Raw genomic sequence first — 17,658 nt, forward strand, 5'->3', positions numbered from 1 at the left:
ATAATATAAACACTCTATATCATTAGAGTTTTAAAACATTCTCTTCAAGTAAGAATAAGTGGGCAGAATAGATGGGCCGAATGGTTCTTATCTGCCGTCACATTCAATGTTTCTAAAAATGCCATGAAACAAATAACTACATTAAAACATTAAAAAGGCACCAAGTAGGGCAATGGTGTAGAGAGAAAAAGAAAACATTTCACATTGTGAGATGAATAATATGTATAAGTGATTATGCATGTGCATAACATACACTGACCACAAGAGGGCCATAGCTGGTAAAATAAAATGAAAGTAATTTTGATCAACTTTGATTCCTCGGTTGAAATATGCCTCAGTATCTTGATACATTATTGCTTCCTGTCAACTCACACCTCCTTTTCTGAATCATTTTTTCCTTCTTTGTCATCTGTCCGCTTTTCATTTGCATTACATTATAGTTTGTTTTTATATACGAGTACATGATACCTAGCATTGATGCAATTTTCTTTACAAGATCTTGTTATCATTCAATTGCATTGAATGCTGCCTGCCTTGGACTTTTACTTATGCATGCCGCCCATTCTTTTGGCAAACTATTGTGCCACTTATAGCTAATAACATTGACTAAATAATGGAAAAAGTGCTTTAAGATTAGTATAGAATCATTGCATTGCACATATTAGGCATCTCTCCCTCACTTAGTAAATGTAACATTTAACGGGAGGCCTATAGCTCTCCCATAAAGCTCAGTTTTACACTGCAGCAGCTGTTGATTTTTTTTTTTTTATTTGTTCATAAGCCCAGTTACAATGGATCAAACCAGCAAATGTTTTGGCAGTTGGAATGGTCTGAGGCTTTCAATTCCTTATAATAATTACAGAAATTTGTCAAAAAGAAATATCATGTTGCTTTTTTTTATTATTAACAGATAATTGTGGAGTATTAACAGAGGAATTTCAAAACCTATGCCAAACTTTCACCATTTTTGACAACTATTCTTTTTCAGTTCTCCGCAATTCCCATTTCGAGAATAAACCCCTAAATGAGACCAATTATGCAGTCTAGCGGAGCTTTCCATTTACAGAACATCACATCCCGTGCTGATCACATGAACGTGAGTAACCTTGAGCATGTCCTTAAGAGTTTGTAAATCCCACGAAGTCTAAGCAGCTTATCTCAGTAATGTCACCTCTGACTTAGGCATGTTCAGCCTGTAGTTAAATTAACTCAGGGCATAGATACAATGAAAGTACAAAGCTCTCTAAGGTTGCCAACGTGTATTCCAGACAGAGGTGAATTATGACAAATGACACACGGATGGTAATGCAATGATGTGTTTTATTATGGCTTAAAATCAATTCATTGCCATTGCACAAGCCAAAATCACTAACTCATGTAAGCTCTCTTCTTGTATGTATCTTTGTATACTAAGGAGCATTGCTGAATGAACATTTATTTTCATAAAACAACACTAAAAAGCTTTTTACATGAAACATATAATGTATTCATGCAAATGGATTGCTATAAACTTTATGCACAATGTTTAGATTGCTTATTTTTTTGATTATTTTGATGGGCAGTACATGAAAAGGGTTAGTATGTAGAATTCAGAAGAAGGTGTATAAGATTAAGTAATTAGGCAATAAAGAATATGCATTATACATACTGCAGGGCAATCCATTTCATGCATTTTCATCAAATATGACAAAATTACGTGTATCCTTTAAACATTGTGTATTCGGTAACCCTACTTATTTTAGCAGACATATTTTCCACTAGATGACTGCTCCTTCACTACAGCAATGCCACATTATGAGAGTCCATTTTGGATAAATTTTTTGTCATTAATTAAAAAAAAAATTAAATTGTATCTATGAACAAATAACACATCTGTTCAGACAGCAAGGGATACAGTAATCCATTGTTTACGATACAGAGTATCCATAGGTACGATTAATTCAGCTTAGTCTTATGGTCTACCACAATCTATTCCTTTCCAGTGCTTGTCAGGCTTGTGCGAGTCTTTACAGGTAGCGATTTGGATGGAACCTATAGTAGTCATGGTGTAGTGCAGAATTAGAAGTGTTGAGAAGAGATATTCCTGGAATGATTTCAAAACCAATCACAATAGAGTTCTACCTTATCAAGATAATTTGTACAAATACATAGTTACTATATTTGTCAAACTATGCACATATGCTGTTGCCCAAGGCTATAGGCTCAGGAGATTTATAAATAATGTGTGCCTATTCTAACAAGACAGCCCAACAGAAACCAGTGAAAAGCAAAGACGTGCAGAGGAGTGTACAGATAGACTGCACAATTTTAGACTTCTAAATTCTTCTTGGAATCTTCTAGAAGATGCGGATTGCATATTAAAAGTAGGTAATGAACCAAGTTAGCATTTTAAAGACATTGAAAAACTGCAAGTACTTGGGTATATATTTATTTGCCAGAACTGCTGAGCAGTTTTACACAAGCAGCTGGGGTGATATCTTATTGCACGGATGGCTGACAGTGGCACTTCACAAGTTACTGAAGAATTTTATGGATGAGGTTTCATAATTTCACACAAGGGTTTAGAGACAGTCAACATTAAATATGCGTCTTTAAGTCTTCACAATTTTATACACTTTGTTTTCAGAATGTCTTCCTAGTGCTTGCATATTTAGATGTAAAACCATGTTTTGTAATCTATCCTGGCAATTACCCTGACTATATGACGTGCTTATTCAGTGAGTATTGTCTATGTCAGGACATCCTTCTGCCAAAAGCATGTATGTTTCCACCAATAAGCTATACAACATCTAACTCACCAAGCTGTGCCCACAGGGGGTTATACGGGTGGGACTTTGCCAGCAGGTCAACTGACTTCGATGTGTGCTTTTCCGAGAATGACTTTATAGGAGGATGGTTGTTTGGCATGACTGTAGGTACCCATGCCAAGTGGTAAGTTAACACTGCAGTGATCAGGGCCGCAAAGAACCTGAAAAACATAGAGCAATGGTCTCAGACAGTGTGTGTGTGTATGTGTGTGAAATGTACCCCTTGGTGAGTGTACCATGGACACTCACAGGGTGCAGTGGCATGTAACTTTTAATGGCTAGTAGCTTGGGACTTGACATTTTAAGACAATGTTATATGTGTATACAATTTATTTATTTTATTTTACACATCTGGTGTTTTATTTCAAGATCTATCCCACTAGCCAGAATTTCAAAGTCACCTGCCACTTCAATCTAGGAGAGTACATGGCACACAAAATAGAAATTCATTTTTACTCACTCTGGCTAAATTTTCCCTCACAAACAGCTTGTAGGAAATGGAAATGTAGAATGTGTGAGTGTGTATGACACACACACACCCACCCCTTTATATAGGCACACAGACACAAGCAGAACTGCAATTTGTGTTGGTATCTGCAAGTGTGAAAAAATAACCTTTGTGCACAAAAAAAAATAAAAATAATAATAATAAAAAATAAATAAATTTAAAAAAATGGTACACCACCAGACATGGTAAACACACTGGGAACTATAGAGCTATGCCTGTCTTATTGTATATGCGAGTCCACCGTAAAAGAACCACAAAAGCTCAAAAGTGACTTGTATGCCACTATAGTATACAAGATAACACCATATCCCCCAAAAAACAACGGAAATTGTAAATGATTGGACCTGCGTGTCCACACTGTTGGCTCACTTTATGAAAATTTAGAAAAAAATCTAATTAAAATATATTCACAAAAAAAAAAAAAAAAAAAAAAAAAAAATGGTACACCACTTCATTTAGAATTACCATAATCTCCAACTCAAATAACACAAACATGTTAGTTATAAAATGTGTAAAAGTGGTTGATACTTGCGCTGTAGTAATCTGGTCCCTTGATTCCCGGGCACATAAAAATCTGTAAAATTAGAAAAAAGTTACAACTACCCCTCCACAGGTCAACATTGACTGGACTTACTGATTCTTGTTAAGCTGCTCAATCAAGAATGTGAACTCTTTGAGAAAATGCTCACACAGCTGGCTTTTTTCACAACTAGTGGACATCATTGTAAGCCACACGGGTTCCGCAATTCGAGGAAAATAGTACAAATTCCAGATAGTCTCCCTGAAAGATTACAAAACTATTAGATTAATTTACATTTTTAACAGTGAACAGGAACCCAGTAAGTAAACTTAATTAGTTGAAGAAAAAAAACAAACAAAAAAAACAACCAAACACACACATTATAATTGAATATCTGAATCAATCTTTTAGATTAAACTCCATGGATCCGAATAACCACTCCTCTGAAACACCTTCGACACTTTCAATTCAATATAAGTGATTAAGTTGAACCGATTTACTTTTATTAAAAAAAAAAATAAAAAATAAATTAAAAAAAGAATGAAAATAAACGCAGGTATCAACCAAAGAAAGTGTTTCGAGGGATGTTCTGGCGCTTGAAAAAAAGGGCACAGTAGAGCCCTAAAGTACTTTAGCTTGCTTAAATGCTTATGTGTAAAGAGTGTGCCCATTTTGCAAAAAGTTGGGGACTTCAATTTACACTTTTTACACTTTATACATTACATTACATTTACACTTTTATACATTACATTCCCTTTGCTTCCAAGTAACAAAATGTCCGGTTACTTCTTGGTTTCGTTAGCTTAGTGGGGCTAAACTCAAGCATCAGCAATTGCCCAGAGCACCTGCCATGCAAAGGCTTCTCACTTAGCTGAATTGGGAGTCCAATTGGATAGCCACAGAAGGTCTGGGCAGGGTTAGAATGGGAGGGCTTTCAAAGACTTCAGACAAGAGATCTGCAGCTTTTGCAGTCTGTTTTTAGATACAGCCCCAAAGAAACAATGCATAATGAAATGTATGTAGGCTAAATTGTAGGTATATCTACTAAACAGTGATTTAATGTTTTATTTTTCTGTGCAGTGGAGTGTCCCTTTACGTTCTGACTCACAGTAAGTGTGATATTGGCCAGATTTAAAATGCATTACATAGTTAATGCAATGAAAAACAAACAAACAAAATCCCTAATTTGTCAGGTACACAGCTGCAAAGAGCCATCCCCAGAAGTAGTTAAAGTAACACTCCAAACCTCTAAAAGCAATTCAGCTTGATGAGATGCTTTATAAGTTAACAGATTGGACCCTTTGTCCCTTTATAAAAAAAATTGTTGATTTCAAGAGAAATCTGAAGTTTTGCAAACTGACAAGGTTGCACTATCCCAGGTGTCAACCAGAAAGGAAAGAGGGAGCTCTTCCTGATGGTGTTGTGCCCCAGCACCATGCTTCTTTATGAGAAACCCTTTATTTACAGAATAGGGGAGCAGCTTAATTTATGAAAACAAGAATGATTACAAATGCAAAACCATCTATTTGCTTCCCACATATCTCTATCAATCTATAATATCATTAAATACAAATAGCTTTTTCAAAGCACTCCTTTATTTACAAACTCTTTAATCTTGCAGATTTTTTTTTCTTTCACTGCTGACATAATATGCTTTTTATTTTACTGTAATAGTTCTTGCAAGCACCATACAATCTTATAGGTTATATTGCTGAGCCTACATATCCTATGAATATGCTATGCGACTGTATTCCTGATATCGTGTTTATATGATACAAGGAGTTATAATTGCTTTGTCTAGTGTCATGTAAACCTATGATCTTTTCTATTTTAAGATATCTCATGTATATTCAGCGCATTACATTAATAAAAATTTGATTGACCAAATTTTTAAAAAAAAAACAAAAATAACCACTGATAACTTTGTAAATAAATGAATGCACTCTGCTCACTAATGTGGCTCAAAATAAGTTTTTTATAAAAAAAAAAAAAACCAAAAAAACCCCCCAAAAAACAGAAAAACACTCACCTAAATTGTCCGAGAGCATCCATGACTTGGCTAAGGTAAACCTGAACTCTCTGACCGGAATCTGTAATTTTTCTGCAGGATATCATAGCCTGAGAAAAACAACACACAAGGTTAACATTAACAGAGAAATCAAAAAATGTAAAAAAAAGTCAACCATATGAAGGAAAGGTTTTAAAAGTGCATTTGATTTTAGATTTTACATTTCTTGAACAAAAGTATATATAATAACTATTATAATGGTGGTGGACCAAAAAGAAAATTGAAATTGTTAGATAAAAATATAAAAGTTGTTGTATCTCACTAAGTAAGAGGAGTCTCAACTCATTTGGGTGCTAGAAATGTTTAATTAGGCTGCATTAATTTAACTTTTTTAGAGCTCTTCTGTACATTTTATGAATATACTGGAACTGAAATACATAAGAAGAATACATAGATTAGCTTTGGTACCTTTTCTATAGAGACCTTCAGTTTATTCATGTGTGATTCAAACAAAGGAAAATGAGAAAAAAAGAAATCCTGGAAACTCTTCTGGGCTTCATCATTTTCGGACAACGAGAAGAGGATGCTGATGGCAATCTTCTTTCTTCCGATCATTGTTGGGTTAGATGTGTAATTTTCATCTGCCATGCTAAAGGTTTCTTCATTCTTCCTGTGGGAATAATGATGGGCAGGTTCAGAAAAGTTTAGACTGGGAAAATTATTTGATTATTGTATTGTACTGTAGGTTATTTTTAGAAATAATCTTTTAATGTCTGTAACAGGTCTTTTGCAGTTTTGAAGCGCACTGCAAAAAAGCTATTCAAATTTTCAGCATTAAGATTTCTAGGATGGAGTAATAAACCTTGCTAGAGGAATATAATTAAATATTAAGGTCTACCCCTGGAAAAAAAAATGGAGTTCAGGTACCCAGTGGAACAGCCCTTGGCTAGAAAAGCATTATTTCAATGTTCTATTACCTTGAAGCTGTACCAAGTGGGTGGGCATCATGAGGACCACTGACCAAAATAGCTACATTGTCAAAGCTTAGCCAAGACTGTTGTAGTGTAACCCTGTGAAAGTCTGTTAGTAGAGTTACACTGGTGGTTAAAGGAAAACTATAGCATTAGGAATACAAATCTGTATTCCTAACACAGCAGGTGCCCTGTTCCTACTCTTATTGAGCTCCCCCGCCCTCCACCGCAGCAAGTACAAAAACATATTTTAAAAATAAGCTTCTCTTCTCTTTTTTCCAGCTCACCTATCAGTCTTCCACAATGTCCTAGTAACAGCCAGTAGGACCTAACCCTGCAACGTAATCATTGCCGTTAAAAAACAAACAAACAGGGGGGTGGGGCCGGGCGGCCATGCCAGCAGGCTGCATATCACAAGGGCTCCCCGAGGAATCGAAGAAACTCAGGGTATATACCCACCTTACCCGGCTTATACTGACCCGGGGGTCCATGGCAAGAAGCTCTGTAGTGTCCCGGTGTAGCTGGGGCGCCCAAAGCAGGGTGTCTCTAGGTCCTGGTGAGAGACTCTGGGGCTCGGAGATTGAGGCCTACCTGGGAAGGGAGTGGGGCGGACGGCCGCTGCCTCGCTCTCCGCCCCGACAGCAACTATCACGCTCCTGGTCCCGTTACCCCCCCTGTGGGCCGGGGTCATCCCGGCCCCAACCGGGCGGGCTACCGCTTTTGCATCTCACCTGGACGGCCCGAAGCCGTAGGAGAAAGGCTACCACGCGGTCTCATCAAAATGGCCGACGGCTGCACAGCAACTTTGCTGACTGGGACGGTAATCCCTATGAGACACACACACAACCTGAGTTGATATCACAGGAGGTCTTTACGGGCTCTTGAGCCCCCACGCAACAACACTGACACACGCATGCTGACAGGCGAAAACCACCTCAGCCAGCACTTCTTCCACGTACCCGTGTCAAAGCGGCAATACCCGAAGCGCACTCTGGGCCACATCAGACCGAGCAAGCTCTATCGACGATCAGTGCTGGAAGAATAAACGGAAAGCAGCCACATCTATTGACCGCATGGTGCTACAGCCCTCGACTGCAAACCAAGGCTTCAAGGCACGGCACTCAAACATGCCCATCAACTGGGAAGCTATGGCGGAGCTATAGGATCTCATAGAGTAATCTCCAACAACTCTCCCCACACCTAGGCATGGACTATGACCCCGCTGTCTCACGCTTTGGGCTCAGTTGGAGCTGGTGGTGACCCCAGCCGTTCACAATATGAAGCATAATGTACAGTATGCGTTGACTAACATACACAACCTCTGCATATAATCTTGTATATAGTTAATTCTTGTTTAAGCATAACCATATCAATGACACTAAAGCGGTGACACTTAACAAAAATCAACCTTAAGCTACTGTTCCTAATCGACAAATAATTCACAATGACATAGTTAACCAGCTTGTATTATTAACCCCCCAAAAATTGTGCGTTTTCTCTGATGCTGTTCGGCAGTTAGTGAATAAGTGCTTGTAATCTGTTTGTGAATGCTGTTGTGGCATTACTGATATACGAATGTTAAACCATGCACAGCAAAAATAAAGAATACAAAAAAAAAAATGGATCTTTTTAATAATGTTTCTTACCTTTTTGTTTCGGCTACCTGAATACTGACAAATAAAAGAAACCCCTTCTATAAAAAATTTTTTTTTTTTTTTTTAAAAACCCCAAAAAACACTTCATGGAGAATCTGGGTGACTATTGTGTCCCATAGCGTTATGGCTTAGTGGTAACTGTTTCAAGAGAAGTTGAATATACAATTTATAATATGATCATATCATAAATCACCCCTTTATTAATACTCTATGGGGTCCCCTTTTCAACTGCACTTTGAGCTTTCTATAAGAAAGGCTTCCAGATTATACTATATATATATATATATATATATATATATATATATATATATATATATATATATATATATATATAAATAATATATAAAATATATATCACAAATGGGAAGCTTTACCGTTTCTATTAGCTTCTCACTAGGAAGTTTTGAAAGCTACGGTTATTGGTTATATTCATTATTATCAACTACCATTTATTTATGATTGCTACTGTTTAATTTAATTCATCCCCGGCGAGATAAACCTCAACATAAGGATCTAATAATCTCTTGACATGTATGATTGTAGTTACTGCAGACTGGCAACATATTAAACAAACAGTTATTGTAGCAAATTCTTGCTACAACGAGACGGCATAGAATATTGGATACATTTATGAGTCTGAGAATGTCAATCATTCTCAGTACTTGCAGACAGTTACCACCCAGAAGGGATTTAATATTCGATACTGACTTGGTGTAAAATTTACCCAAATCATTGTTGGGTTACTATTATACTAACTATTTATTATTATATTTCGACTTTCTCCCTTACCAGCAAGTGTTAAGGTATTAATATGGACGTCATCTTTCAGCCCACCAATCTGGTTGGTGGAATTGCTGTCCAATCAGAACGGAGGGCGGGATATTTAAACGATTGATTCACTCTTACCCGGTTCCCTTGGAAGAGCTGGCAGTCGGCTAAACGCGCGTCGGGAATTTAGAGCAGTGGGTGGCAGTGGCAAATGGGGACAATGCTGCAGCTTTACACTCTCCTAGATTAGCCACCTTGCTATTGTTTTTAAATGGTATATAGAATACATATATAGCTAGTAGTCCATTTTGGTTAAACTTCTAGCATTAGGGGGAGGGAGTTAACGCTATTTGGTACTGGGTGATGGGAGTTGGAGACAGATTTTGATATTTAACTTTCCTTTGTTGGAAATTAGGATCTTAGACTATCTTATCATGATTACCCCCATGCCACAGGTACTATAACTACTTTAGCAAGTACCTTTTAGCGCTGATACCTTTCCCCTTCTACTGAATATGTTTACACAGCACTTTTTAGCAAAGATTTATTAAAAGTTATGTTTTTTTTTTTATTCAAAGATTAGGTCTGGAATTCTTTATACTTATGAATCCATGACCTAATCTTTTCTTATCCTTTTTTACAATTATAGGAGACATCACCACGTGCCATTAACCTCCTCCTTTAATAAATTAACCAGGTTTAAACATTTTCCTTTCTCTTCGGATTTACAGTCCTTATTTAGAATAAAGATACTGTTACCAGTGCGTCCAAAACACATGATAAGCAGTGAAAGGATTACACACGAATGTGAATCCACTAAATTACCACTAATGCTACACAGAATAATGAATGATGGGAGTACTTACCACCGAGGAAAGAGACCATTCTCTAAACTGGTGGTTTGATTCCGTAGCCAACGACGCTGATAACTACTTGCACAGTTACTGGAGAAGGAAGAACTTGGGGAAGGAAGTGGGGTGATTAGCAGGCTGCTAAGTGAAGCTGAAATGCACAATAAGAGAGGAGAAAAATTTAATAAGAGACAGTAAGTATTCCTATTTCAAGTAAAATAGAGAATGACAGTTTAGGTTACATCATAGTACAACAACTAAGCAGACTATATACAATAAATCTATTTTACTTGTGTGCTTCAGCTTGCTCAAGTGCATTATGAGTGAAGAGTGGGTCATCTTTTCGAATTTTATATAAAAAAATAAAAATAAAAAAAAGGCAGATTATGTTTTGCCATGTCCATAGAAACATTAAAAAAAAATTAGCAGACATCGTTTATTGCCAATTACTGCCTGAAGAACCTTTTAACAGGAAAGAATGCCCTGCATTCTACACTGTATTGGTGTTCCGGGTTTCCTGCGTTGCATTTTTTATCTACAAACCGGCTCATATTCAAAAATAAGGACAGATTATTTTGGCTAAATGGTTACAGAATAATAAATGCAGATACCTGATCGAGCTATCCCGCTATCTTTATCTTCATTCTGGCCTCTGCTGGGCATATCCACAGGTGTGCTGTGAGCTAGAACAAAAGGAAACACAACACATATACCTAAGAAGTTGGAGTTAAAAGGTAGAAATCAACAAACCATACTCTCCCAGCTTAAATTCACAGAATGTTTGCCATCACCAAAGTTACAGAGGTATCAATAATAATATGGTTATCTGTACCCAGATTAATAAACCAAACAACACAATCAAAATGTCCATTAGTGCATGCTAGGAATGTTAGTAGCACCCTGGAAATAGATTATACTACCGATGACTCAAGGTATTCATAAATGATGTTAAAAAGCATAAAACTGTCAGATAAAATTAGATTATAGATTTCTGGGAAATGTCAAATATACATATTGTGCACACATGCTCACATACTCATATCAATAGAACTACACAATAAAAATAGCTCTTGGGGGCCAGGGGGTTAAATATTGGTTCACTAAAAATATTCCAAGTTTGCATTAAATGGTATGCTTTTTAAGTCTAATCTTTTCAGGTGCTACGCCCTTATCAAATCAAGTTGTTGAACAAACCTGTTCCTTATCATGTAGAAATCTTTACATTTGGAAAAAGAACCGTGTAAGATTTTGTTTAAAATAAAAAAGCTCCACGTGTTGGTTGCTTGTTGTTTTACAGGTTCGAAGGTTTTACAAGTCATAAGACAGCATTCTGTTCATGCTATAGACAGGCTGGCTAGCTACCGATCAATGCCCAGAGGTCCAATAATAACATACTAAAACTACAGTAAATTAGACATCAACTCTAAGAAATCTGTTATAGATCAATGGCACAGTTTAAGTAGAATTCTATGTGAATGACACACACTACTAATTTGTATACTCATATGTAATTATATATAGGAAATGTCCAGCCTATGAAACAAAGCATTACAGTGACAGTGCTAATCAGCAAGTTTGGTCTAATGAATTCCAATTATTATCCAATGGATACATAATACTGTGTAATTAGGTTTACTTTTAAAAGAAGATTAAAAATCCCACATACTTTCTCAGACATAAACTATCAGATACACACAAGAAGAAATATGAACACCAAAACGTTTAATGAAAACTGTAAATCATTTCAGAAACACAGGGCCTCATTTGTAATCTACAAATAAATGGATTGATTGCAGTAGTAAGATCACGGCAAATTTGTGGGAATAGCAAGTGTTATGGCTAAACTGTTGTGTGTAGATCTGTGTTTAACAATGTATTGACTGATACATTTATTATAATTGAAAATAACCACAACACTTCTGGTATTAGAGTGTACCCTAAGAATACTCATTAAAGAAAACACAGACTTGTAGTCACAAAAGATCAAAAACAGAGCAAATATTCTGGAGGATCTTGCAAGACTGTCTTCCTTTTAAAATATTTTATTTGCGTAATATAAATATGTATTTCATAGCACTGGGACCAAAAGACCCAGGAGAAGCCGGTTTGCAACATAGATGAAGTTATTAAATCACACTTCGACACTATGAGACCCTTTGCAATTCTGAAAAGAAGGTATGATTTCAGCTTGTGAATCAAGAAAGCAAGAATGACTTGTGTGGTATAGTGAGTTCTGCATCCCACACAAACCTGCAAAGAAAGAGGCACTCCGGATGAGCCGGAGGGGGCGAGCTTCAAAAACGCCAGGCAGCAGTTTGCTGCTACACGTCTGTAACAAACCTAAAAACAGAAAGCAAAAAAAAAACCAAAAAAAAAAACACAAAGACAAAAAACAAACAAACAAAAACAAAAAAAAATACCATAAGATAAGTAAAAAAAACAAAAAAAAAAAAACAAGTAAAGCAAAGTGAAGACAAACATATACAAGGGCACGAAAACCACACCTAAAAGTATTAGGACTATGAGAAAACAAGCTAACATTATTAGGACTATGACAAAATAAACAGAACATTTTAGAGTAAGGCAGTTTAGAAGGAAAAAAAAGGAGAGGCTAGACCACAGAATTTAAAATAGTGTTGATGTGGTGATATGCCATTTCCCACACCTTGACAAAACATTTATGAAGTCAGTATGCCAACAGAAACACTCTTTAATGGGACAAGTCCATTGGAGGGGGGGGCAGCCCACCACCATAAAGTACAGTCAAGAGTCCCCAATATGGTGATATACAGGTGTGGTCGCTGCTTAGATCACTGCAATAGGTGTAAGTGGATAATGTCATATTTGATGTGTCCAAACCAGTCCACCAAGTTTGGTTTTATCAATATCCATATAGAAACACAACAGGGTAATTTCTGAATCCTGGAACACTAGTTGTCCCAGAGGTCAGCTTACTGCACACACCACCACACTACTGTGTGCAGGGTGCCAGAATAGGACTGGATCCTCTTGTCTGCTACCTGTGTGTGGATGATTAAAAAGGACATGGATAATAATAAGAGACAACTTACCCAAGTGAGCAGTACTTTGATCCAATCCTTGCACATTCTGACTTACATCAAATTTTGTGGCACTAACATCTGGATGAATATTTTCAAGGCTATCTTGTAAACTAAAACACAAAAAAAATAAAATTAACAAGACAAACAAAAGATTCCCTCTTAAAGTGGCACAGACCTAAAACACAGAACATAACCTTATGTAAATATTCTGTGCATGCTACACAGACGAACACTGCTGCCATCTGTAAGCTTTCAACCCTGCTGTTATCAGTTTGTTTATGGGATACAAGATTATTCTATAAAAATAATAAATTGTTCTATTATACTTTTGTAGGTTTATCAAGTATTGTGGGCATACTATAAAAATATTTACCGTATATACTCGAGTATAAGTCGAGATTTTCAGCACATTTTTTGTGCTGAAAAACCCCAACTCGACTTATACTCGAGTCAATTGTCTGTATTATGGCAACTTACATTGCCATAATACAGAGAAGGACCGCCGGGCTCATTACAAGCCCGGCAGTCCTGTTGGGGGCTGGCAGGAAGCTGTTCCTTACCTTTCCTGCAGCTCCTGTCAGCTCCCTTCTCTCTCCTGCGTTCCGGTCAGCTCCCTTCTCCTCCACTGTAAATCTCGCGAGAGCCGCGGAGTCAGAGCGTTGCCACGGGTTACCGTGGCAACGTTCCGCGCGGCCGCAAGACTTTTTGGGGGTTAGAATTAGGGGTCTCGACTTATATTCGGGTTGACTTATACGGTATAATATTATGGGTCGTAGGCACACAAAGAAGAACTAAAACCTCAAATGAACACATTGTCTTTTTAATCCACCACAGTGGTTTTCAACTAGTGTGCCTGAAGCCACTGTATTTCAATTTACGATTGTAATTGCTCATATGAAGTGCTAAAATGTGTTTGTTTTTTCTCTTGATTGTCAACATTAAAATTGTGATACCCATCTGGAAATAAAATACTCTCTAAACACCAAAAATAGGACATCATCATAGTGGTTTTAGTGCAAAGATTCTGCTCCTGCAGTCTGACAAATGTAAACATTGCAGTTTGAGGGAAAAGGCAATGTGTACATTTGTCAAGATTATTCTAGTGGCTGTCAGATTATACTTTCATTTATTGTAAGCTTTCACGTTCAGCATTGCATCGAATGTTTCTCATAGAGAAGAACTGGATTCAATATTTCTCTGAGACGCATCTAAATGGATGAGCATGGCAGTTGTTTTGCATACCCGTAGGGTTCAAAAGCTCCTGTATGAAAAGCATTAAATGGCCCAAATTCATACTTCAGAAGAGATGGGGCAGCAGCTGCTACAACGAGGTAGAGAGTGTTGGATAAAAGCAAAGTTAATATTTAATATTAATATAATAATAATATTTAACTTGCAGTAAAAGAGTAAATGCTTTGGAAATGTCTCGCTCACTGAAGGGTGGTTTGGTCCAGAAAGGGGTCGGAAACCACTGATCTATATACATATAGCTCTGATGTTCATTAACCATTTAAAGCCATGTAGCTGTCTAATTTATCATGGATGCACACAAATTCTTACGTGCTTGTGCTTCCACTGAAGCCTCCCACCTTAGCAGAAAACACTTTACTGATCATCAACTGCGGTGGACAGCTGGAAAAAAATAAAATAAAAAATAAAAATGTAGGTTACAATTAGGTAGGACTGTTGCAATAATTAACTATTTTCTAGAGATATGAAGGATAGATTTTCAGATAAATGCAATTCTAATTATTGTAAATAAATCGGCAGGGTTATTCAGTAAATAATTGATCCAGGAATTTCTTTTCATGCCAAAAAAGCTAAAAACTGAACGTTTTCCAAGGTTTATTTTTTTCACCTCTAGTATTTGCAATTCCAGGTCTTAATACCATGTTACTAAATAACACTTCTGAAGTAATAGTTCACAAATGGTGGGTCAGGTCACAGCCTTACTGGATTGTTCTTGTTATCTTATCAATCAAAACTCAACATAGCATACTAGGGGTCTATCGCAGCAAATGACATGTGCCCCCAGTACATCAAGTTAAAAATGAAAACTAAAAAGGAAATATAAATAATGATAACTATTACATTTACCGGATAAAGTGGATTTTCAGTGTTGAACCTTTGTAACTCATTGCCACAGAGCCAAACATCATCTCTCCCAGCATGTTCACATCGGAAGCAGGCTTGGTGTACTGAAATTCAACAGAAATTACTTTGAAAGAAACCAAAGATGTCATTATGCACTATCAAAACAGAACACCAGCCGTAGTACATGTGAATCAATGAAGGCTTGGACAGTTGTATCAGCAACCCTGACCATAGTCAATCTCCCCAATTATTCTTTGAGTTATAGTTTACAAGCGACACTCTTAGACCTGGTTAAAAGACACAGTATTTTGTATTCCTGTATTCCTGGAGGAGTCAATTCAAAGTGCTAACCCATACCTATAAAGCACTTAACAATTCTAGCCCCTCTTATAGCTCTTCACAGATGCATACGTATGCCCCTTCTCGGTCTCTCCGCTCTGCCCGTGACCTACTCTGGTCCACTGCTCGCACCCGTATGGTCAACTCACGCTTGCAGTACTTATCTCGGGCAGCTCCTTTCCTATGGAATAGCTTGCCTACCGCCATCAGACTCTCCCCTAGTCTTCAATCCTTTAAGAAGTGCCTTAAAATCCATCTAGTTAGGAAAGCTTATGACCTCCCAAAGTAACCTCTACCTCACATACCTGTCTCTTGCTCTCTCCTAAAGGGCAGCACTTTACTCTTTCCTCCAGCTCTGCTTCACTCCCACCTTATTTGATTGCTATTTCCTGTCCTAATTATAGTTAAATACCCCCTCTAATAATATTGTAAAGCGCAACGGAATCTGTTGGCGCTATATAAATGGCAATAAAAATAATAACAACAACACACGGACAGATTGCACGGCAGACCAACAACAAACTGCAGTTTTAGATGAATTGCAGCTAATACAGTTTTTAGCCATGGCTCAGAGCAGAAACTCTCCAGCTGCATATTAATTACCTGGTATCTGGGGAGCGGATCCTTGTTAAGGTGAGGATTTCCTTGTGTTGTACTACAGGAGGAGATATAGGACGACCCGCTGTTGCTCGTCTGACACGACTTACCAAGCATCTTGCAAGATGCATCCTCATCTGGTTTCTGTATGGAGATTATTGTATTTAGCATTAAGGAAAGAAGAAACATTTAGAGCAATGTAGAGTGTTTAAACAGGGGAGACAGTGTGGTGTAGTACTGGGATACGAGCAATAAACTTGGCACAGTTTAAGAAGGGAAAACCAGAAAGAAATTAAATATTTTGGCTTTCAAATTACAAATGAATCTTTCACAACAGTTTTGATATTCCTCTATAAAAAACACACACTGTCACAATGATCGGTAATCAATCTCTAATTCAATCAGAACCCCTTATAAATACACATAGCATATTGGCAACCCAAGTCTTTGTGAAAGATTACAATTTAAAGCACATGATATTCAATAGTCATTCATATGAAACGTTTGCTAAATGAGACATGTGGGGGGAGTTGGTTTTTCTAGCTGTTTCGGAGTTCACACCCAGGTTGTAGCAGGTTATCTCGTTTATTTAATCTTCAGTGTGACTGTCACCATGCAGTTAAATGTGCATGCAGCAGTCATGTGAGGGAAGCAAAAACAAAGCCATTAACACACTCAGTTTCTCCTGAGCACAAGCCAAGCACTGACAGTGCAGATTACTAAAACCCATTAGTAAAAACATACAAATATATGTTAACTGATCGCGCAGAAGAACATACAACTTCTAGCTTTTAACCTACTGAGGACTAAAGGAAATACCGCAGGAACTTCTGGCACACAGTTTGAATACCCAGATACCCTCTCTGACTATTATCAAACCATAAAATTATCAAATTACTATTATCAAACCATTTCCTTTTCAATAACTGGGGAGAATCAGGGTCTATATGACCATAGGGACAATCTAGGTGGCAGCCTATCGCAACAGAAGCCATAGAGACCTGGGTGAGCATAAGGTAAAATAACCAAAGGTGTTTGTATGCTGGGCCAAAAACACCATTTACTATTCCAACTAGTATTCATTTTCAAGCAGTCTTCAGGATCTCCTTTCAATTTCCCACATTTTTAATTCTCAAGTATTTAAAACTTCTCCTGTGATAGCTCCCTAGATCGAAAAGGGTCTAATCTTGACCTAATCTGGAAAGCATGACATATCCCATAACAGTATTTTAACAACGGACAATTGATCCTCCTATGTTTTACATGCAAAGCTACACAACCAGCTTTGAGTTTTCACCATTTAAATACTACACAGCAGTCTCCAATGGTTAGCGCTGCTGAATATGTTGGTGATATAAAAATGCCAGGAATAAATAAATAAGGAAGCGATAAACAAGCTAACACAGTGGACAAAGGCTTGTAGGTTAGTCTCACACATCCAGCAGTAGATATAAAGCGGACATGACCTTGACATCCTG

At 37.3% G+C, this 17,658-nt stretch overlaps 1 protein-coding gene across 4 annotated transcripts in view; it reads right to left on the reverse strand.

The window, feature by feature from the left end:
- FNIP2 (folliculin interacting protein 2) overlaps positions 1-17,658 on the reverse strand; it is a 76,067-nt gene that overhangs the window by 24,546 nt on the left and 33,863 nt on the right. For 3 of the 4 annotated variants that reach the window (XM_063458226.1, XM_063458225.1, XM_063458228.1), the window contains exons 3-13: positions 16,187-16,324; positions 15,248-15,348; positions 14,711-14,782; positions 13,160-13,260; positions 12,339-12,428; positions 10,700-10,771; positions 10,104-10,239; positions 6,312-6,513; positions 5,865-5,953; positions 3,950-4,096; positions 2,799-2,968 (exon numbers count right to left, since the gene is read on the reverse strand). In XM_063458226.1, coding sequence (XP_063314296.1) covers positions 2,799-2,968; positions 3,950-4,096; positions 5,865-5,953; positions 6,312-6,513; positions 10,104-10,239; positions 10,700-10,771; positions 12,339-12,428; positions 13,160-13,260; positions 14,711-14,782; positions 15,248-15,348; positions 16,187-16,324 — 1,318 coding nt within the window. The remainder of the gene's footprint in view (positions 1-2,798; positions 2,969-3,949; positions 4,097-5,864; positions 5,954-6,311; positions 6,514-10,103; positions 10,240-10,699; positions 10,772-12,338; positions 12,429-13,159; positions 13,261-14,710; positions 14,783-15,247; positions 15,349-16,186; positions 16,325-17,658) is intronic. The other variant, XM_063458227.1, reaches the window with a different exon arrangement.

This window comes from Pelobates fuscus, chromosome 6, assembly GCF_036172605.1.
Source record: "Pelobates fuscus isolate aPelFus1 chromosome 6, aPelFus1.pri, whole genome shotgun sequence".
Classification (NCBI taxonomy): domain Eukaryota; kingdom Metazoa; phylum Chordata; class Amphibia; order Anura; family Pelobatidae; genus Pelobates; species Pelobates fuscus.